This window comes from Tetrao urogallus (genome assembly GCF_951394365.1).
Source record: "Tetrao urogallus genome assembly, chromosome: 1".
Lineage (NCBI taxonomy): Eukaryota > Metazoa > Chordata > Aves > Galliformes > Phasianidae > Tetrao > Tetrao urogallus.
In genome coordinates, this window is record NC_136813.1 from 193851626 (window position 1) to 193867178 (window position 15553).

At 60.2% G+C, this 15553-nt stretch overlaps 1 protein-coding gene across 1 annotated transcript in view; it reads left to right on the top strand.

Annotated features, from left to right (window-relative positions):
* Positions 1–15553, top strand: part of SHANK3 (SH3 and multiple ankyrin repeat domains 3) — a gene marked incomplete at both ends in the record, with an annotated part of 295242 nt that overhangs the window by 243944 nt on the left and 35745 nt on the right. The window contains 3 exons of the mRNA XM_079534115.1: positions 8807–8942; positions 11670–11750; positions 13672–13695. Of these exons, the coding sequence (XP_079390241.1) occupies positions 8807–8942; positions 11670–11750; positions 13672–13695 (241 nt within the window). The remainder of the gene's footprint in view (positions 1–8806; positions 8943–11669; positions 11751–13671; positions 13696–15553) is intronic.

Below are 15553 nucleotides of genomic sequence, written 5' to 3' on the forward strand. Positions count from 1 at the left end.
CTGGGTTGCAAAGGCCCACGGTGAGCATCAGCTCCAAGCCCTGCTGTGTGCAGGTCGCCAACCAGCAGCCCAGGCTGCCCAGAGCCACATCCAGCCTGGCCTGCAATGCCTGCAGGGATGGGGCATCCACAGCCTCCTTGGGCAACCTGTGCCAGTGCCTCACCGCCCTCTGCATGAAAAACTTCCTCCTCACATCCAACCCAAACCTCCCCTGTCTCACTTTAAAGCCATTCCCCTTGTCCCATCACCATCCACCCTCACAAACAGCCGTTCCCCTCCTGTTTATCCGCTCCCTTCAAGCACCATGAGGTCTCCCTGGATGCTTCTCTTCTCCAAGCCAAACAATCCCAGTTCCCTCAACCTTTCCTCATAGGAGAGCTGCTCCAGCCCTCTGATCGTCTTATTGCCCTCCTCTGGACTCGTTCCAAGAGCATCTTCCCTAAGAGCCCTGGTTTGTGTGTCCGTAGATCCCTGTGACATCCCATGATGTCCCGCAGTCCCACGGCCCAGCACTTCCAGCACAACAGCGCTTCGGAACTGTGCCAAAGGAATCGTGGACTCACAGAGTCATTTGGGTGGAGAAGAGCTCTGAGATCCCCAGTCCAACCCCAGCCCATCCCACCGACCGCGTCCCCAGGTGCCACATCCCTGTGCTCGCTGAACACCCCCAGGGATGGGGACTCCCCACCCCGGCAGCTCTCTGGAGGAGGAATGTTTCCCATTCTCCAACCTGACCCCTCTCCTGGTGCTGCCCTGGAGCACTGTGTGAGAGCTGTGGCTGCCACCAGGTGGGAGCAGCTCCCAGGGCAGTTCTGTTGCTGCACACCTCCTTCCAGCAGCGTGTGCACGCAGGGAGTGCAGGAGATGGGGGTATGGGATGAGTCTGGAAAATGTAATGCAGCAGAAAATACGGGCTTCTCCGAGATAATTGTCTTAACATTAGCTAATTGCGTGGGATGTGGCGGAGATGTCTGAATTGTGTATGCAGGGGAAAAGCTTTAAGTGTCCTGTGAACTTGCAGAGAGATTTGCAGCTTTGGAAGAGGACTAAAGCAGTAATTTGTGCAAATCAGGAATTTGTAGCATAGGGTGAAGCTGAAGCTGCCAAGCAGAATTCAGAGAGGGGCCCTAAAAGGATTCAGGAGCTGAAAAAGGCTCTGCAGGACTGAAGGAGTCCGGCCATCCCAGTGTCTGAGGGCACTGCAGGGGGCACTCAGCTCAGAACCATGGGTGGCTTGGTTTGGGTTGGGTTGAGTTGGATTAGGTTGAGTTGAGTTGGTTTGGGTTGATTTGGGTTGATTTGGGTTGGGTTGTGTTGGGTTGTGTTGGGTTGTGTTGGGTGTGGTTGAGTTGGGTTGGGTTGAGTTGAGTTGGGTTGAGTTGGATTAGGTTGAGTTGAGTTGGTTTGGGTTGGATTGGGTTGGGTTGTGTTGGGTGTGGTTGAGTTGGGTTGGGTTGAGTTGAGTTAGGTTGGGTTGGGTTGATTTGGGTTGGGTTGTGTTGGGTTATGTTGGAGGGACCTATGTCCCATCCTGTCCCGCCTCTGCCCCCATTTTCACCTCCCAGTGCAGAGTGGAGGAGCTCACTGCAGGGCTCAGGATGGGCACAGACATTCCCCTGGGTGACCTTAGTGGTGAATTACAGTGAAATCCCATTCTGAAGCACTTCTGCACCAGTTTTTGCTCTGCCCTGAGCATGAGTTTGCCTGGGAGAGGTGGGAAGGACAGTGTGCAGCTCAGGTTCTTCCAAGGAGTGACTCAGGACCTGGAGAATTGTGCAGGCTTCCTGCAGGTGGAGTGCTTTGGGATGTTGAAGAGGTGAGGCTGGCAATCAGACGTCAGAGCTCTGCTGTGAGCAGCGTGCAGGTTTGTTGTGCATCGCAGAACCATCCCAGCATCCCAGCATGTTTGGCTTAGAAGGAATCTTATAAATCATAGAATCCCAGAATGGTTGGGTCAGAAGGGACCCCACGGCCCCCCAACCCCAGCCCTACCATGGCCTGGGTGCCCCCCAGCTCAAGCTGCCCAGAGCCCCATCCACAGCCTCAGGCACCTCTGGGGATGGGGTTCCCACAGCTCTGAGCAGCGTCAGGACTTCACCCCCTCTGACATTCTGGTTGTTGCACCAATTTCCTCCTGGTTGGTGGCCACAGCTCTGGAGTAGAGGAAAATTAATGCAGGCCTCAGAGCTCGCGTCTCTCTCATTAACACTTCTTATTCCGGGGGATGTGCACTGCTCTGGTGAGTTACTGTTAGGTCAGAATTCTCCTTACCTGCTGTGCTGGGAAGGCACAGGCGCCGCATAACGGAGGTACGGAGCGGAAAATGAGTGAGTCAGAACTCAGCCTTTGCAATTTTCTGCTCGTACTGTGCATTGCCCTGAACTGCTTCTCACTGATTCGTATCACGTGGATAATGACGTGTCAAGAATGGACCACAGCACGCTTGCTGAAGCTGCCTGGATGGCATTTGTGTCATCCTTCCACAACTCAACACGATGCTGTCACAACTTTGGATATGGGTTGGCGTTAAACGATGCCATCCTTGCCAAGGGGTGGAGTTCAGCGAGAGCAGGGCAGGCTGAGAGGGCGAGGGCAGAGCAGGGCCCTGCACCTGGGGAACAGCAGCCTGGCTGGGGGCTGCAGGCTGGGGGCTGAGCTGCTGGGAAGGAGCTCTGCACAGAAGGACCTGTGGGTTCTGGTGGCCAACAGTTGGCCAGCGGCTGAGCAGTAGTGGGCCAGCAGTTGACCAACAATTGGCCAACAGTTGACCAGTGGTTGGCCAGCAGTTGACTAACAGTTGGCCAACAGTTGACCAGTGGTTGGCCAATGGTTGACCAACAGTTGGCCAACAGTTGACCAGCGGTTGGCCAGTGGTTGACCAACAGTTGGCTGACAGTTGACCAGTGGTTGGCCAATGGTTGAGCAACAGTTGGCCAACAGTTGACCAGTGGTTGGCCAGTGGTTGACTAACAGTTGGCCGACAGTTGACCAGTGGTTGGCCAATGGTTGACCAACAGTTGGCTGACAGTTGACCAGTGGTTGGCCAATGGTTGAGCAACAGTTGGCCGACAGTTGACCAGTGGTTGGCCAATGGTTGACCAACAGTTGGCCAATGGTTGACTAAAAGTTGGCCAACAGTTGACCAGTGGTTGGCCAATGGTTGAGCAGCAGTTGGCCGACAGTTGACCAGTGGTTGGCCAATGGTTGACCAACAGTTGGCCAACGGTTGACCATTAGTGGTTGGCCATTAGCCAGCAGCGTGCCCAGGTGACCACGAAGGCCAATGAGACCCTGGGATGCACTGCACGCAGTGTGGCCAGCAGGCAAGGGAAGTGTTTCTCCCCTCTTCTCTGCTCTGGAGAGGGCATAGCTTGAGCATTCCTTCTCTGGAGATCATCAAACCTGCCTGCAGATCTCTGTTATCTTCTTCCCGGTCTGACTTCAGCTGGGACCATCTAGCTGTCCCCTCCTTGCTGGCACCGTGCTGGGACCCCTGAGTGCGCACTGAGCACCGCAGAGGTGGCAGTTCTGCGAGGAAGAAATTGTCTCAGAAGCTGTGCAACAGCCAGAGGTGCTGCGCCCAGGTTTGTGTCACAGGAATTGTTGGAATTCAGCCCACCGTGTGCAGCAGGGAGCAGCTCCCAGGGAAGCTGGGCACTGTTTTCTTATGGCCCCACAACTCTCCGGAGATGGGGCCCATTACACAGGGGTTTGATTGAACACTACATGTAATTTACAGCACCAGCAGAAGTGACAGCACAGCACGGCAGTTGCAACTTCCGGCTCAGTACAGATGTGGTTCTGTTCACCAGTCTCTGTCATCTGCTCTCCATGATGGCACTGAGTGTCCCAAGTCGCCAGGAGGGCACAGATGGGCTGAAAGCGCTTCAGATGGAGTTCTTTCTTTTACTGTTCAGCTCTGTGTTGGGTTTACCCACGTATACAGCCCCTCTCCCTGCATTGGTCCATGTTACAGTCATAGAATCACAGAATCGTTTGGAAAAGACCTCTAAGATCATCTAGTCCCACCACCCACCTACCACCAATGCTTCCCCACTGCCCAGCACAGCAGAGCAAAGGAGGGCATCTGCACCCCTGCTCTGCAGACAGGGAGGGCTCAGCACAGGAGGGATGCGGAGCTGTAGGAGCTCAGCCAGAGGAGGGCCAGAAAAATGGCCCAAAGATGGAACAGCTCTCCTGTGTGGGTATGGGCTGAGGCTGTGCAGATGGAGAGGAGAAGGCTGCGAGGGGACCTGAGAGAAGTCTCAGTATCCAAAGGGGAGCTGCAGGAAAGGAGGGGACGGACTATTGGGCAAGGTCTGCGGTGATGGAATGAGGGGAAATGGCTTCAAGCTCAAGGAAGGGAGATTCAGGTGGGATATAAGGGAAAAGCCTTTCCTGGTGAGGGCGGAGAGGCACCGCGCAGGCTGCACAGTGACTTTCAAGGCCGGGCTGGATCAGGCCCTGCCCTGGGCAACCTGACGGAGCTGTGGTGTCCCTGTCCAAAGCAGGGGGCTGCACGAGCTGAGCTGTGAAGGTCCCTTCCAATGCTAAGGATCCAACGCTTTCACGGTTCTAATGTGAGCAGGGGCAACTGTGAGAGATGGAGCAAAGAGATTTCATTCCCCCTCATCCACCACCGATGACGCTGCACTCGTGTCCAGTTCTGGGGCTCTTAATACAAGAATCACGTCAACAAAGAATCTCAGAATCACTCGGGTGGAAAAAACCTCTGAGACCCCCCAACCCCACGCACTGAGATGTGCCCCACTGCCCACCTCCCCCAGTGCCACATCCCTGTGCTCACTGAACACCCCCAGGGATGGGGGCTCCCCGCTGCCCTGGGCAGCTGTGCAGTGCTGACCTCTCTTTGCAGCACAGGTTGTTCCCAATTCCAACCCAACCCTCCCCGTTGCACCCTGCGCCCATCCCCTCCCCTCCCATCCCCGTTCCCTGCGGATGGAGACCAACCCCTCCTTCACTCCAGCCTCCTTTCCCCAGTGGCACAGCGCTGAGCTCTTCCTGAGCCCCAGTGCCCCCCTCTACCCAGCACGATGCTGGCAAGAAGCCTTGCACCAAAGCTCTGTGCTTATGGGGGCCACGTCCAAGGCCTCGCTAATCCAGATGACACCAGCAGCCCTTCTCCCACCTGCTGGTGCAGTGACACCTTCACGGCAGCCATGGGTTGGTCAGGCAGGATCCAGCCTTGGTGCAGCTGTGCTGGTCATCCCCTATCACCTCCCTCTCTTCCTTAGCGCAGCTTCCAGGAGCTTCTGCCCCACGCTTTTCCCCAGCACAGAGGAGATGCTGGCAGGTTGGGAGTTCCCTGGGCCATCCTTTCCACCCTCCTTAAAGGTGGGGGCTTCTGCAGCCTAGGAGTACCTGTAGGCAGAGTGGAGCTGTGCGGGGCACTCTGAGTTTGCCTTGGAGGATTTTTAGCAGTGCCCCATCCACGGGTGTGTTTGAAACACGTTGGGCAAAAGCTTGGTACCTTTTATGGGTTGATTCGTAGCATCGTGATACGGTTTAGTGCTGGTGGTGGCAATGGTGATGAGGAGACGGTTGGACTGGATGATCTTGTAGGTCGTTTCCAACCTTGTGATTCTATGATTCTGTGATCAAAGAATCGTGAAGGTTGGAAAAAACTGAGGTGTCCTCCACGACCCAACCAACTTCATGGGGTCAACCCTATGGGATCAGCCACCAGCCAACCAAACCCTGCGGGGTCAGGGGTGACCCTACGGGGCCAACCACCACCCAACTGAACTCTACGGGATCAACTCCGTGGGGTCAACCACTACTTCTAAGATCCCCAGTCCAACCCCAACCCATCCCACCATGCCCACTAACCTTGTTCCCAAGCGCCGTATCCCCGTGGTTCTGGAACACCCCCAGGGATGGGGGTTGGTGGTGACCCAAGTGAAGGACCCAGCATTGGGTTGAACTTCATCCCGTTGGCCTCAACCCATCAATGCAGCCTGGACCCCTCTGTAGGGCCTTCCTGCCCTCCAGCAGATGGGCTCTTCCTCCCAGCTTCGTGTTTTCCCTCATCCCTGATCACAGGGAGACGCAAACAGCTGAAAATCCACGTTTCCCATCTGTCCCCTGAGCGACCAGCAGAAGCCCCAGCAGCCAAGCAGAGCACCGGGAGCACAGGGACATGCAGGGCCCCAGCAGATGTGCCCCAGCTCTCCTGGGGACGCTCAGGCTGTGCCATAACTGCTGGAGGAGGGGCTGAGCTCCCACCTCTCGGCGCAGGGTCAGAATGCCCCACTCCTGCACCTCTGTGTCAGAGTAACCTAAAGAACAAGAGAGCCGCTGCCCTGCAGGATGGCCTGAGTTGTTGGGATGATTAAAAATGAAACAGCACAGGCGTGTTCTGTCAGCATTTCTGTTTCTTTATTTGGAAAGGAGCAGGGCGATGTGCACGTATCACATGCAGATGATGAAATATTTTCCACACCGTTAGTAACCGAAGCTGTCAGCATCTCCCAGGTGGTGATTGTTCAGTTTGGGTATTTTTTCACTGTAGGATGCTGGGGATGCCAGGGGCTGGCAGAGCTGGGGAGGGGCAGAGGCCGTCCCTGACGGCGGCACGCTGGTAGTGAAGGCAGCTGATGGAAAACTAAGGAGTGGAATATAATGAACACCATAAAATCTCACGGAACAGACGTGATTTCATTCTTGGAAGCATCGGATTTGTTTGATAAGGATCTCTGTTTAGGTGTAGCAGATTTTTGTGAGGCTTTGTTTACTACAAAGCCCATGTTGTACAAAACGAGTGCAGTTTCCTGAATGAGGGGCCCTGATGGGCAGCTGCCCATAAGAGCTCAGCCCTGGCTGCCTCTTCTGGTGGCCTCTGCTGGGCTGCTCCCAGACCTGCTGCTGCTCAGGGCTCTCTTGAACGTTGTAGAGCATCAGAATTCAACACGGGCAACTGCAGGGTCCTGCACCTGGGGAGGAACAAGGCGTGGATCAGTGCAGGCTGGGGGCTGATGTGCTGGAAGGGAGCTGCAAGGAGAAGGACCTGGTGGTCAACGATTCACAAACAGTTGAAGAATGGTTGAACAACGGTTGACCAACAGTTGGCCGACAGTTGACCAGTGGTTGGCAAATGGTTGACTAACAGTTGACCAACGGTTGACCAGCGGTTGACCAACGATTGACCAACAATTGACCAATGGTTGACCAATGGTTGACCAACACTTGCCCAACAATTGACCAACACTTGCCCAACAGTTGACCAATGGTTGACCAACGGTTGACCAATGGTTGACCAAAACTTGCCCAACAATTGACCAACACTTGCCCAACAGTTGACCAATGGTTGACCAACGGTTGACCAATGGTTGACCAACAGTTGACCAATGGTTGAGCAACAATTGACCAACGGTTGACCAGCCGTTGACCAACAATTGACCAACGGTTGACCAACAATTGACCAGTGTTTGACCAACAATTGACCAACGGTTGACCAACAATTGACCAACGGTTGACCAGCAATTGACCAATGGTTGACCAATGGCTGACCAACAGTTGACCAACAATTGACCAATGGTTGACCAACAGTTGACCAACGGTTGACCAACAGTTGACCAATGGTTGACCAGCAGTTGACCAATGGTAGACCAACAATTGACCAATGACTGACCAATAGTTGACCAATGGTTGACAACTAGTTGACCAGTGGTTGACCAAAGATGGACCAGGTGTCGGCCACGAGCCAGCTGTGTGCCTTGGTGGCCCAGAAGGCCATTGGGGTCCCAGGGTGTGTTGCACAGAGTGTGGCCAGCAGGGCAGGGGGGGCTCAGCTGCAGCACTGAGCCCAGTGTGGGGCTCCCCAGTTCCAGGCAGGCTGGGAACTGCTGGGACAGCCCAGCAGAGATGACTGTGTGCCACAATAACCCACATACCTCTAATTACGTGAACAACAACAGTGCAGGCTGCTCTGACAGCATTAATGGAAGCTCCTTAAGAGTCAGAAGAGACAAAAAAGGAACGTTCTTGAGGTGCCCAAACCTGCAGCACGGGGCGCAGCCCCATCTTTTGCCCTATGGTGCTTCCAGCGCCGGGTGCAGAGGCAGTGCTGGTGCTGAGGGGTGCTGTGCAGCGAGGGCAGCACAAAGAGCAGCACGTGAGCACTGATCTCATGCCTGATCAATACAGGAGCAGGTGGGGGAACTGTCGCTGCAGGTTTTTTTCCTGTTGCTTTTTCTTTCAAGCAGTGGCAGTTACTGAACAGCTGGAGCAAACGTGCAGCGGTGGGGCTTAAATTCTTCATCTCCTGGTGTTGAGCAGAGACCCGAGGCCTCTTTATATCCAAGTGGTTTCAAGACCAACTTCTGGTCTTGAAATCAGGGAGACGAAATCGATGTAGCACGGGCATCCCAAACACTGCCAACACCTTTCACTCCTGGGAGCCTGAATAATAGCACAAGTGCCAACACAGATGCTTTTGTGCTTCGTAGTCAATCGTAAGGCTTCGTAGCCTTACTTGCCATCCCTAATTATCTCACTTCAAGAGTGCTGTCAGCCCTGGGACGCGCAGCCCGCTGCGAAAGTCGGTGCCAAAACGTGCCAGCCTGCCCCTCTTATTTCACCCCGGGGCTGGAGACGAACGCAGCTCCTCCAGCTGCAACCCAGCCCAGCTGTTCCATCCCTGCTCCAGATGCTCACAGAGGAGCTCAGGGTGCCGTTCAGCCCCTGGCTGAGGTTTTGTGCATGCAGCCACGCGGGGAGGAGCAGAGATGCCGGCCCATCCGCACCGGTGCCGCTGCCCCACGGCTGTGTTTCTCTTTGTGCCCAGGTGAACGGAGTCAACGTGGTGAAGGTGGGGCACAAGCAGGTGGTGTCGCTGATCCGCCAGGGGGGGAACCACCTGGTGATGAAGGTCGTCTCCGTCAGCCGCAAGCCTGAGTCAGAAGAGGTCGTTCGGAAGAAGGGTAGGTGGAGGGGGCCGTGCTGTGGTGGGGGGGCTGAGCCGGGGGGTGCTGGGGGCAGAGGGGGCTGCAGAGCTGTGCGCGTCACGCTCTTGTGGGCAGGTAAACCTCTGCAGCACGGAGCTGCCCCTGGTTTGGGGGTGTTGGGGCACGAGGGTGTCAGGGTTAGAACTGCCCCTGGTTTGGGGTATGAGGGTGTCAGGATGCAGAACTGCCCCTGGTTTGGGGTACGAGGATGTCAGGATGCAGAACTGACCCTGGTTTGGGGTACGAGGATGTCAGGATGCAGAACTGCCCCTGGTTTGGGGTACGAGGATGTCAGGATGCAGAACTGCCCCCAGTTTGGGGTAGGAGGATGTCAGGGTGTAGAACTGCCCCTGGTTTGGGGTACGAGGATGTCAGGATGCAGAACTGCCCCCAGTTTGGGGTACGAGGATGTCAGAGTGTAGAACTGCCCCTGGTTTGGGGTATGAGGATGTCAGGGTGTAGAGCTGCTCCTGGTTTGAGGTACGAGGGTGTCAGGGTGCAGAACTGCCCCTGGTTTGAGGTATGAGGGTATCAGGATGCAGAACTGCTCCTGGTTTGGGGTAGGAGGGTGTCAGGGTGCAGAACTGCCCCTGGTTTGGGGTATGAGGGTGTCAGGGTGCAGAACTGCCCCTGGTTTGAGGTACGAGGATGTCAGAGTGTAGAACTGCCCCTGGTTTGGGGTACGAGGATGTCAGGGTGCAGAACTGCCCCTGGTTTGAGTTACGAGGATGTCAGAGTGTAGAACTGCCCCTGGTTTGGGGTCTGGGGCTGTTGGGCACAGAGCTGCCCCTGATTTGGGGTCTAGGGGTGTTGGAACATAGAGGTGCCTCTGGTTTGGGGTATGAGGGTGTCAGGGCGTAGAACTGCCCCCAGTTTGGGGTATGAGGGTGTCAGGGTGCAGAACTGCCCCTGGTTTGGGGTATGAGGGCGTCAGGGTGTAGAGCTGCCCCTGGTTTGGGGTACGAGGATGTCAGGATGCAGAACTGCCCCTGGTTTGGGGTACGAGGATGTCAGAGTGTAGAACTGCCCCTGGTTTGGGGTCTGGGGCTGTTGGGGCACAGAGCTGCCCCTGATTTGGGGTCTAGGGGTGTTGGAACATAGAGGTGCCTCTGGTTTAGGGTACGAGGGTGTCAGGGCGTAGAACTGCCCCTGGTTTGAGGTATGAGGGTGTCAAGGTGTAGAACTGCCCCTGGTTTGGTGTACAAGGGTGTCAAGGTGTAGAACTGCCCCTGGTTTGGTGTACAAGGGTGTCAAGGTGTAGAACTGCCCCTGGTTTGGAGCATGGGGGTGTTGGAGCACAGAGGTGCCTCTGGTTTGGGGTATGAGGGTGTCAGGGTGTAGAACTGCCCCTGGTTCAGGGTCTGGGGGTGTTGGGGGCACAGAGCTGCCCCTGGTTCAGGGTCTGGGGGTCTTGGGGCACAGAACTGACCCTGGTTGTGCGCGTGGGGCGTCAGGGTCTTCTCCCCATCGCCCCCAGGCACTGAGGGCAGAGGTGAGACCCTCACCCAGAGGGGGACAGAGGGACGCCCTCCCGAGGTGGGGGGCAGCTGTTGTGGGCACAGCCGGAGGGGTGCAGCGGGGGCAGATCGGGGGCACAGCTGGGAGAGCGGGGGAGCTCTCCCTGCCCACCCCCACTCTCAGTGGGCAGCAGCGTGTCTGGGCGCCGGGGGGTCACTCGGAGAGCCGGGAGGAGGCAGACCTTGAGCGCTGCATCGCATCATCGCTGTACAAAGTGTGAGCCCTGGGGCGGGGGACCGAGGCTCCGAGCCCGTGTGGGGAGCCCCGCGCTGCCGCTGCTCTGCCGCTCGCAGCCCCGTAGCCGAGCCCCAGCCCCGCGCTGCCCTCCCGGAGGAGCCGCAGCCGTCCCTGCAGCCGGGGATGCGTTCCTGCGGGTGCCGGAGGCGCGGAGCCCGGCGTGGGGCCGTGTTTTCCCCTCGAATCCGCCCCGGTTGGGGTCTCTGATGCGGCGCCAGCACGAGCCCGGAGCTCCGGTTGCCATGGCAATGCCTGAGCGTTGAATCCAGGACTCAATCCGGTATTGTCACCGCGCGAGCGAGGAGGAGGCGCCGGGCGGAGAGGAGCAGCCTTCCTTCCACGCGTCCCCGCGCCGTGGGTCGGGGCATGGAGAGCCCGAGGGCAACCGGCCCGGACGGGGGACCCCCGACGCCCGCCCCGTGCCCAGCGAGGAGCCGCCCCCCCCCAGAGCTGCGTTAGGGTGGCGGAGCCCGGATCCGGCGGAGGAGCGGAGGGTGGGTGCCGCGATCGGCGGGGGGCCGCGCCGGGGATGAAGGACTGAGCCGGGCGCTGGGGATGAAGGACTGAGCTGAGCTCCGGACTCGCCTCTTCTGCTCCCCCCGCCCATGGCGCACGCGGAGGGGCCGCAGCCGCCGAAGCCGTGAGCCGAGGGCCGAGGCCCCGTCGCCCGGCACGGGGCAAAGCCGGGGATGTGAGCCGGACCGCGCTGCGCTGAGGGCGGCGGAGCCGGGCAGCCTGCAGCCCCCGGCCCGGCCCGGCCCCGCACCACCAACACGATGAAGAAGTTCGCCTCCACGCGCAGCCTCAATAAAATCCTGCAGCAGTGCGATTCCTCGTCCCGCGAGTACGAGGAGATCCAGGCGGTGGAGAAGAAGTGGCACCTTCACCTGGCCACGCCGCGTAAGTTCCTGGACAAGAAGTGCAAAATGCCGTCTCTCTTCCTTTCAGCTCCGCCGCCTCCCAAGAGGGCGCCCAGCACCACGCTGACGCTGCGGTCCAAATCCATGACGGCTGAGCTGGAGGAGCTGGGTGAGCGGCGGGGCGGGGGGCGGCGCGGGTGGGCGCACATCGGGTGGGCGCACGCAGCATCCGGCCCTTGTGCTCCCGGTGCTGTGTTGGGGGGGGGGGGGGAAGGAGGAGCCTGGCGCCGCGCGGAGCCGTTCCAGCTCGTCGGGATGGGGCAGGGGGTCCCTGCGGGCTCAGACCCCCCCCCCCCACCTCGGGCTGCCTGCCTTTGTGTGCCGTGCCGGCTCAGAGCTGCGGCACGGCTGGGCTGGTGGAGACCTTACAGGTGATAGAACCACGGAACGGTTGGGGTTGGATGGGAGCCCCCGGTCCTACCTCTGCCGTGGGGCTGCGTGCCACCCCCCCACCAGGGCCTTGCCGTGGCCTCGGACGCTTTCAGGGATGGGGCACCCGGCACCCGCGCTGCTCTGTGCCAGGACCCCCCTGCTGCCGCCTCCCCTTACACACACACACACACACACACACACACACACACACACACACACACACACTCACACATTTGCTGCCACGAAGCGTCCTGCCCACGGCTCCAGCTGCTTTGGCACCGCAGCTCACAGCTCCATCTCTGTGCTCTCTCCACCCCCTCCCTCCATCCCCACATCCGTGCGCCCCGTGACGAAGCTCTTCGCTCTCCCTCGTGTTGGTAACCTCCCCCACCCTCCTTCCCCCCACATCTCCCCCTTTGCACCCCGCTGTTCTCACCATCCCTGCGCCATGGGGCGCCGCAGGGTGTGCTGTTGGTTCAGGGGCTGCAGCGCTGCCCTCCTGTCGGCGCTGAGCGGTGCCGGGGGGTCTCCTCCGCTGGTCGGAGCAGCCCGGAGCTGCGATACGCGCGGGTTGAGCAGAGGGTCCCGGCCCCGGCTTTGCTGCTTGCATTGAGGTCTCAGTGCGCTGCCGTGTCGTACACGGGTGCCGCACGTTGCCCTGCCCGGGGGGAGCCCCCTGGAGCCCCCCCGTTCCCTCCCTCCCCTCCCGGGCGATGAGGGGAGCGCGCTGCGCTTCATTCCGTGCTTTGTTTTCACCTCTCCCTGCGCCCCCGGCCCCGCAGGCGTTGCGCTGGGCTGCGGCCATCAGGCGGGGACGCAGAGCGGCGCATTCTTTGCCGTTCCCTCGGCACAAAACACCGCGCAGCCCCCCGGGGTTGATGTTCCCTCCCTCCCCGGTTCCTTCTCCTGGGGCATTTCCGCACCGCTGGGGGGGGGGGGGGGTTGGAGGGGTGCAGGTGCGGGAGGTGCAGCGCTTCGCCTCGCCCCGTGGCACGGCGTGCTGTGCGCGGTGTGCGAGCGCGGCTGCGAGAAAGGCCGAGCGCCGTGCCGGGATCACGCCGAGGCTGAGCCCTGAGGTTCAACCCCCCCCCTCCCCCCCCCCGAGGTTTTCGCATCGCCGTGCCTTTGCTCCCCCTCGGTGCCCCCGGGAGCCGGGCGTGCGGCCTTGGCAGCGTTCCCCGCTTTCTTTGCCTCCTTCCGCCGTTCGGGTGGCTCGGAGCCGGGCCGGGGGGGGGCGGTGGGGAGCGGCGCTGGGGACAGCTCTGCGTTCCGATGCAGGGGACGTGGGGTCGGAGCCGGGCCGGGCAGGGGGAAGAGGGGGGGGCGGCGCTGGGGACAGCTCTGTGTTCCGATGCAGGGGACGGTCGTCGCCTCTTCTCCCCGAAGCCCTTCCCGTCCTGCACGTAGCGAGCCCTTGGCGCTGCACGCTGTGCCCGCCCCCCGGCCCAGCTGATCCCGGCTAAGCGCTGCCGTCCCGCAGCCCCGGAGGAGCTGTTTGGGGTGAGGGGGTCGGGGGGGGGGGGCGCTCACAGCTCTCCTCACTGCGATGGGTTTCAGCCCGGCAGCGCGGGGTCGAGGTCAGGACAGAGCAGGCAGAGCTGGGACGGGAGCAGAACTGTGCATGCCATTCACGTCTTGTTTTGTTTCTTGATTCCAAGCCTCCATGAGGAGAAGAAAAGGGGGTGAGTGAAACTGCACATCCCGGGGCTCGGCCCGTCCCCCAGCCCCAGCCTTGGGGACCCCCGGGGGAGGGGGAGGGTGGGGAGGCTGACGGGGAGGAGGCAGAGCGAGGCCGGGGCGAGGAGCTTTGGGATGGAGGTGGCCGGCAGCAGGCTGAGCGCCCGCTGCTGGGGGGAAGCTGGATGTGGTGCGGGTTGGCTTGTGAGGCGTTTGCACGAGGGACGGTGCGAAGTGGAGAGGTTCCCACCGAGGCTGGGAGCTGCAATGGGCCGTAGGGTGTGGAGCACGAGAGCTCGTCTCACGGCTGTGCCGGCAGCGCCAAGCGCGGGGCTGCGTCCCGAGGGGGGGAGGAATCACGGCCGACAAGGCTGGAAAAGACCTCTGGGGTCACCAGTCCGACCCCAGCCCACCCCGAGTGCCGCGTCCCCATGGATTTGAACCCCCCCGGGGATGGGGAAACCCTCCTGCCCTTGGTGGCTGCGCAGTGCTGACCGCTTTTTGGAGCTGAAATGTTGCCCGGCGCTCTGCCGACCCCAGCGCAGCTCCGGCGTCTCACCGGCAGGGACAGCAGACGCCTCCCTGACCTCCCCTGCAGGAGCAGCATTCAGGTGGGGGCTCTGCAGGTGTCTGCTGCTCCGGGACAACGGCAGGAGGCCATCAGGGTTGTGCCGTCAGAGCAGTGCCACCAGGGCTGTGCCATTAAGGCTGTGCCATTAAGGCCGTGCAATGAGGGCTGTGCCATCAGGGCTGTGCCATTAAGGCTGTGCAATGAGGGCTGTGCCACCAGGGCTGTGCCATTAAGGCTGTGCCATTAAGGCTGTGCCATTAAGGCCGTGCAATGAGGGCTGTGCCATCAGGGCTGTGCCATTAAGGCTGTGCAATGAGGGCTGTGCCACCAGGGCTGTGCCATTAAGGCTGTGCAATGAGGGCTGTGCCACCAGGGCTGTGCCATTAAGGCTGTGCCATTAAGGCTGTGCCATTAAGGCCGTGCAATGAGGGCTGTGCCATCAGGGCTGTGCCATTAAGGCTGTGCAATGAGGGCTGTGCCACCAGGGCTGTGCCATTAAGGCTGTGCCATTAAGGCTGTGCCATTAAGGCCGTGCAATGAGGGCTGTGCCATCAGGGCTGTGCCATTAAGGCCGTGCAATGAGGGCTGTGCCATTAAGGCCGTGCAATGAGGGCTGTGCAATGAGGGCTGTGCCATCAGGGCTGTGTCATTAAGGCTGTGCCATTAAGGCTGTGCAATGAGGGCTGTGCCACCAGGGCTGTGCCATCAGGGCTGTGCCATTAAGGCTGTGCCACCAGGGCTGTGCCACCAGGGCTGTGCCATTAAGGCTGTGCCATTAAGGCCGTGCCATGAGGGCTGTGCCATTAAGGCTGTGCCATCAGGGCTGCACTGTCCCCATGTCGCACAGTGCCCCGGCGCGGTCCTTTCTCGCAGCCCGGAGCTTGGAGGGGTCACCCGAGAGGGCACCCCGGTGTCGCTGAGGGACAGAGAGCCGAACCAGAAGAACGAGGCGGATGGAAGCGGGCGGAGCGTTGCTGCCGTCCCGGCCGCGGCTCTGCGCTCCCGTGCGGCTCCCGCAGCTCCTCCGCTCCCCGCACGCGGCGTTCCGCCTACGGCCCTTCCCCGGGGCTGTTCCGCAATGTAGCGGGGACGTCGTGCGGAGATGGCGGCTGCGGTGGGTCCGGAGCCTCCCCAAGGCTCAGCCCGCTCCTCCCCATCGGCACGGCGCTGCGGGGTCCCGGCCGCGGGGACGTCGGCACCCGGTGCTGCTGTGCGTGGCTGCCCGGTGCCAGGGCGCAGCGCTGGGGATGGGAACGGGGAGGAGGCAGCCCCCCCCCGGCCGCCCTCCAACC